This window comes from Pyrus communis, chromosome 8 (assembly GCF_963583255.1).
Source record: "Pyrus communis chromosome 8, drPyrComm1.1, whole genome shotgun sequence".
NCBI classification, from domain to species: Eukaryota; Viridiplantae; Streptophyta; class Magnoliopsida; order Rosales; family Rosaceae; genus Pyrus; species Pyrus communis.
The window spans coordinates 11,362,147-11,369,439 of NC_084810.1; the positions used below are offsets into that span (position 1 = coordinate 11,362,147).

The 7,293-nt window shown below is 33.9% G+C and overlaps 1 protein-coding gene across 1 annotated transcript; it reads right to left on the reverse strand.

The window, feature by feature from the left end:
- Positions 1-298: 298 nt before the first annotated feature.
- Positions 299-3,136, reverse strand: LOC137743460 (2-alkenal reductase (NADP(+)-dependent)-like). Its single transcript, XM_068483355.1, has 5 exons — positions 2,850-3,136; positions 2,574-2,751; positions 2,237-2,403; positions 2,026-2,108; positions 299-782 (listed from the first exon to the last, which is right to left on the reverse strand). Exons 1-5 carry the CDS (start codon positions 3,120-3,122, stop codon positions 404-406), a joined length of 1,080 nt encoding a protein of 359 aa, XP_068339456.1. The 5' UTR covers positions 3,123-3,136; the 3' UTR covers positions 299-403.
- Between the last annotated feature and the right edge of the window lie 4,157 nt (positions 3,137-7,293).

Here is a 7,293-nt window from a genome sequence, read left to right on the forward strand (position 1 = left end):
ATATTCGTCATGCAATTTTTTTTTCTTCTTATCCTGTCTATTTTGCACAACGAAACAATTTTTTCATCGCCCAAGTACGTCTTATGCAACGAAATATTGTTCGTCGCGCAAACTGTTTTTTCTACTAATGAGAGGAAATATTTTCTCTATTCCAAGTATGATTCTCTACAAATTTGTCAGCAGAAAGAAGTTGCAAAGGAAGAAAAAAATTAATCAAACGCCTCTACCACTCAGCTGCGTCTTTTATAATCATAATCCAACAATTAGTAATGATTTTTCCACGTACAAACTGTGTAAAATTTTATCCTCCAACATGTGTGACGTTTATTTTGAATTACAAGGTAGAATAATAATGGCTGAAATGGCAACATAAGTAGACTAAATCAATTATTGACCGAATACATCACTCATGAGAGACTACAACTACTTGTTTTCCAAAGTTACGACCCTTAAAAAGTCCAACAAGCGCTGCTGGACCATTCTCAAGGCCTTCAACTATGTCTTCCACATAAACAATCTTCCCTTGTCTAATGTAAGGCAACATAAACTCAAGGAATTTAGGATAGAGGTGATAGTGTTCAGAAACTGAAAATCCTTGGAAACGAATGCGCTTGTATATGAGCTGCATCAAATTAGTTACCCCTTCAGGCTTGTCAAGATTGTACTGTGAAATCATTCCACATCCAGAAATGCGCCCATGGAGTCTCATGTTAAGGAGCACAGCATCCAGCGTTTTACCCCCAACATTTTCAAAATATATATCAATGCCTTCCCGGAAATATCTGCAATCGTAATCACAAATATATATTAAGCATGTGTTTTTTTTATTACATGCGATATTCTATACTAATCTACTATACTAAGTTCGAAGGGAGAGTAATAAAAAAAAAAAAAAACAAAAATTATTAAATCCTTCCTAAAATCATGCAAAGATTAATACCAAATAGGGTTTTATAAATTTTTTTTCATCAATTTTGAATTGTGTGAAATCTAATTAGATTTTGTGTTTTTTTAAAATAAAATGTTTTATTTTTATTTTTAAATATTGGTAGGTTTAAACTAAAAAAGAGTACATTTTATTATAAAGTATGGGTACATTATAAATAAAAAAGTGAATAGATTTTACATTTAGACCATTTCTAACACTTGGGTTAAAACCTAAAATTTTAAGCCCAGAAAATTTAGGTTTTAATCCATAAACTTTTTTGCTCCAACTCTTCTAGGTTAAAATTTTAGCCCCAGATGATTAAAGAATAAATTTAGGCTTTTTTTTTTTCTTAAAGTAACTTTTCTAAAAGAAAAAAAAAATTATGGAGACTATCCTAATTTAATTTTATGAACAAGTTAACCTAAAACTATTTAGATTCCGACAAATATTGAAAAATCGCTAACCGACACCATGAAACTCATGAAACACTATGAAAGAATATGAAACACATAAAAGATTTTTTTTTTAATTACTTTAGCTGTTGGATTTAAATTTGGACAGTTAGATTTTTTTTTTACCGTTGGATTTCATCAAATTAGATCTTAGCCGTTGGATTCAATGAATTTATAAATATAAAACTAGAAAAAAATATACATATATGGTGGGCCAGCCCCATTAACCTAGGGGGAATCCTAGGCTAAATTTGGTCCAGAAATGAGTTTTGAGTTTTAATTCATATTTGCCCCAAGGGCTGGAGCAAGTTGCGGTAAGTTTAGAACCTAAAATTTGAGTTTTACTTCAAGGGTTGGAGTAGATGAAAAGAAAATGGGTACATTATAAATCAATTATGAGTACAAATAAAAGATTAAAAAAACTATGAGTACAATGAGATTTTTGAAGTGACAATAACAAATTCTTTAAAAAATGGGTACAAGTTAAAAGTTAAAATATATGATACAAAACTTAGTCATAAATATAAATATATCAGATTCAATGTTTCTAAAACTTGAAAAATTAAAAAAGAATAAGGTTTTACTGAAATACAAAAAAATGAGGGATGGTATATTATGTAGGAAACGTAACGAAATATACATTACCTTTTCAAAGCCACATTCATGTCATTTTCTTCTTTGTAGTTAAAAGCCTCGTCAAATCCAAACTTATTCTTCAAAAGATCGACCTATAACAAGATCAGCACAGAAGCCGAATATACTTAATTTTCATGTGAATGAAATGCTAATCTAAAAGAACCGTGTTCTACAATGAAGACCCAAATGAAATGGTTATGAAACGGATTGGTTTTAGTACCTTTTCGTTACTACCAGCACTTCCAACAACATAACAACCCATCAATTTTGCAAGTTGTCCAACAAGCTGACCAACAGCACCAGCTGCTGCTGAAATGAAGACGTATTCTCCTTTCTTAGGAGAACATATTTCGTAGAAACCAACATAAGCGGTCATACCAGGCATACCTGCAAATTGCAATGAAAATTTCTCGATTCATTAGTAGAGAAGTTACAGTACGTATCGGATAATAGGGGTGTATTCGACCAATAGTATGCGATAGGTACGTATACTCTACTATACTATACTATGTATACAAAGAAAGGTATATATACTGGGCGTGGACTTAAATTATTACCTAAAATTCCAGTATAATAGGATAGGGGTATATCGGTGTGGTGGATTTTGAAGAGGACTTGGGGTGTAGTGATTAGACTGTACTCTTCCCAATTGGTCGTCCCCCAAACTAAGTCTCCTGCCTTAAAATCTGGGTGCCTAGAGTCCAAAACTTGAGCCACTCCATATCCGTGTATCGTCTGCACGAAGAAATTATGTTAAAATGTGTTTCACGCGTTTCACCTGCCTTAAACTGTACACACACACACACATATATATGATCGATGGGTTTACTTACAGAGCCAGGTGTATAGGAGGACGTTGGTGGGACGCCGTGCCCATGGACGCTTTCCATACGGAGTCGTTGGTAGGGATCGCAAGACAAGTAGAGGTTCTTAAGTAGGACTAGTTGTTCCTTTGAGGAAGTAACCGCATCAGCTGGCTGATCAGTCTCTGCGGGAAGCTTCAACTTGATAGTAGCAGTGTTGATCACACACAAGTCTGACTCTTTGGGAAAGGCCTTGACTACATAATCCCTCAGTATCACCTGCTTGTTACTCACTTCTGCCATTGCTCTCTCTCTCTCTCTCTAATCAATATCTTTTACGTGATCTGTCTGCCCTTAGAGACCGACCAAACCTTATATATAGCAGTGGAGGACGTTCTACTAGAGCAACAGCTTTCCTTAATTTTACTAAAAGCACCTTCATACGTATGTGGTGATGAAAGTTGCACCATATGAAAAGCACCTTCATACGTATATGGTGATGAAAGTTGGACTATATGCTTGAGGAAGGAAGAACTAAAAATAGAATTTTCTACTAGTGTTCTTATTTTTTTTTTCTTTTATCTCATATATATATATATATATAATATATTCACCACATCATATCAAGATAAAGCATAATGAATTTGAAGTGTACAATATATTATTAGCTGACACTCTCTAATACAAATAAGAATTATCATTGTATATGGGATAAATATATATTAGACAATATCATTACTTTTTCATATAAACTGAGTAAACTGTCAACTTAGTCTCTAAATTAGTATTCAAGTAAAAATTAAGTCTTTAAATTATTGTTTTTGAAAAATTAATCCCACTTAAAGCACTCCCACTTAATACCATGCAACAAACGGGGCCTAACTACATAACGCCGGGTTGTCGTACGGTTTCCCTGTACTTGCACAGTTGCACGTAATTGCACACCCTCTAATGCAAGTAATTGCTTGCGTGCTGATTATTTTATTAGTCAATGTGCCACAAGGGATGAACTAGATATGACCTGTTGACCAAAATGTTGTCATGCGGAAAACTCAAATACGATATCAAATTGAGTTTGAGATTGATGTATATTTTAAAAAAACTGTTTTTATGTGCTTTAAGAATAATTAGTTATAAAAATAAAGCGGTTAAGTATTTAATAAATTGTATTTTTTAAAGTGTTGTGAGTATGAAAATTAATGTAAAAGTATTTGATAAATTTTAATACAAAAAAAAGATATAATTGTATATAATGATAAAAATGAATATAGTAGTGAGGCCGATGGCAGTGAGGTGGCAAGGGTTGTGATGGTTGTAATGGTGGTGGTGGTGGTGGTACGGTCAATAGTGTGATGTGGTGGTTGTCGTGCGGAAGTACAAAGGCGCACTAGTAAAAAAATCTCTTGCATGAAAAAATTTTAGACTTCGTCACATAACATGTTTAAAATAATAAAACAATAATTTTTTTTTTTTTAAAAAACCTTGGGTGACAAAATCCAAATATTTTGTCGCCCAAACCCAATTCATTTTCTTTTCTATTTAATTTTATACTTTAAATTGTGAAAAAAATTATTTTCATAGTTTTTATTATTTTTTAAAAACTTTGCGCAACATATACTAATATTTGCCTTAACCCTATTTATTTAATTTTTATTTAATTTTATATTTTAGATTGTTAACCTAAATTATTTTCTTTATTTTTTATTATTTTCTTTGCGCGACGAATCAACATTTCCTAAACCCTATTTATTTTATTTGATTTATGTTTTAAATTGTAAAAAAAATTATTTTCTTTATTATTATTTTTTAACAACTTTGAGTGACGAATACTAATATTTCGCTGGTTTATTTAATTTTTTATTTTAAATTGTCTAATAAAATTTATTTCTATAAATTTTGAGCAACAAACCAATATTTCATCGCGCAAAATAGTTAAATTTGGGCTAGTGCCGAAAATGGGACATGGGAAATTTAATTTTTAATTTTTTTAAAAACTTTGTGGGAACAATCTTTCGTTGCGCAAAGTTTTGCACAATGAACAAATGTTTCGTAAGGCAAAACCCTAAAAATTTGGGTGGGTGTGTGACAACCCGTCCCTAATTTTACGATTTTATTTAAAAGAGTGAATTGACGAAAATGCCCCTAGAGGCAAGGATTTTGACTTCCATTGACCGTCTTTTTGTGACATGTACAAGCTACTATTTTACTGTATTCTTGAAGTACTCGACGATACGAACGTGTAGACGCAATCGGAATCGAATTCGAAGCTACGATAAAGATTTTATGACTTACAAACATAAAGGGCGATTTGGTAATTTCAATTGGAGGGATATTTTGTGTCTTGTTTTGTGAGCCACATGGAGCCCACACACCACTCCTCCATTGTCCCCTAGTCCCCTTCCATAAATTTGGATATTCCCTCTCACTAGTTTATTAATTTTTTCAAAAAAAAACTCTCTCTCGTTTTCTTCTCCCCCTCACACCGAGTCTCGCTCTTTCCTCTGCAACAACTAAGAACACTCATCAAACCTCATGGATCGGACCTTGAGTCACCACCATTGTACTCCTATCATCCCCACAAGTCCATCCATACGAGCCGATTAAAAAATGACCGAGTTTTAAGCTTCCAACTTGGACATCTAATCGGGTGTAGGTTCTCCGGTGACCTTCTGTTCGATTTGCAAGGTTTTGGAAGGTCTAGAAGCAACTACACAACTCCCTGAGGTCATTCGCCTATGTTTGAAGTCAAGCCAATGTGTAAACAAGCAACTTTGGGACGTTTGAATAGGGCTGAGATCTTCGAGGCATTTTCAGTCCATTTCCGTCTACTTTTTAGACTTTTAAAAGGTACAATCTTGTTTTTCTCTTCCCAAGCTTCATTACCATATAAAGTATGTCGACAATGGTTGAGAAATGAGAAAGATATGAAGTTTTAAAATTTTTACAAAAATTCAGCCAAAATTTTCCAGATTCCAACGAACCAGACGATGGCAACGGTGACCGAAAAATTGGAGAAGATGCAGAATATTCTATTAAAGATGACAAAATATTCTGACATTGTTAAGGTACTACCGTTAAACTTAACGTAATATTTTGTCAAATATGACGGAATATTCCCCTGGGATCTACAATCGCGTGTAAGTGCATAACCTGCACGTGTGGCCATGAGTTGGAGGTACATGAGGGCGCGTGGTCAACGTGTACTGGTCCATGACATCGTGTAGAATGTTTTCATATATTTAAACCCTCCGTAATTAGAGGGAGCATCTAAGAGGATGCTACATTGCCCATATGAGCATATTATTTTTGTTTTTGTTTCCTTTATACCATTCATTCATCTTGTGAGTTATGATGAAAGAAGTTCTAATGAGGCAATTAATCGATGACTTGTGACCATCCGAGAAGAGTGTTGTAAATGTGGATGGTCCCACATGTTGCAACAAAGTATTAAAAACAATCCGTTTGACGGGTTGGTGGATTTTAGTGAAGACATGTTAGCTAGCCTTTTGCCTATAAAACCATAGGTAACAAGTGTTCTAGTGAAGAAGAAAAATACCAATGAGCTATATGAAAGTTAAAGAGGAGAGAAAAATAGTGAAAGCTGTTTTTACTCCTATTATTTTAGATAATGAAACAAACAACAAAAATTGCCCTGAGGACATTAACACATTTGCCGAACCTCGTAAATATTGTGTCTTATTTATTTTATGTCACTACACGCATATTTTCCATTTCAAAATACTTGTACTATTTTTTGAAGTCAAGTACGATATTCATTTCATGATGGAACAATGCACAAACAAAGGGAAGAGGTGCTAACAATGGGCCTCGATAAAAACCTTCCTGGGAAAAGAACCCGAATGAAGGGAAAAAGAGCATCCCGCACCAACAAAATTAAGAATTCAACTTATCGTCCAAAAGTAGATAAGAAATTACATTAGGAGGTTCTTCAAACCAAGAAACTGACCGCTCAAACGTTAAACTACATTGAGCTAGCTGATGAGCCACAATATTGACATCTCTTTGCATAAATTGTGCCTTCCATTGCTGGAACCTATTGTAACAGTGTAGGTATATCATTCAATACATGCCCAAAAGGTCCATGATTAACATCTAAATCATTCTGAATGGCAATCTTGCAAATCAGTCACATCACATCTTATACCATAGAATTAGCACAGAACCCGTGTAAAATCTTTAATTGAGCGGCAGTCACCAAAAATCTAATAACTTCTTCTTTAGACATCGGAATCACAAACCGTAAAATTATTTGAAAACTAGACATCCAGATCTTTTCATCTATATATGACTCACCACTTGGCTCTTTCTGGACTGTTCTTCACAAATTATTCTAGTTGACGTATCTTTACAGCCATACTCTAGTACTTGACAATTCCCGGGATGTGAGCTCTTAGGGAGGATCAGCCTGTTATTCCTAGAGTAACTTTTATCTATTGAGCAATAGCCCTTCCAC

Coding starts and splice junctions, on each gene's coding strand:
- LOC137743460 (XM_068483355.1), bottom strand. CDS start 3,122: ATGGCAGAAGTGAGTAACAAGCAGGTGATACTGAGGGATTATGTAGTC. Junction 2,404..2,573: donor CTATTATACTGGAATTTTAG/GTAATAATTTAA, acceptor TGCAATTTGCAG/GTATGCCTGGTATGACCGCT. Junction 2,109..2,236: donor GTGCTGGTAGTAACGAAAAG/GTACTAAAACCA, acceptor ATCTTGTTATAG/GTCGATCTTTTGAAGAATAA.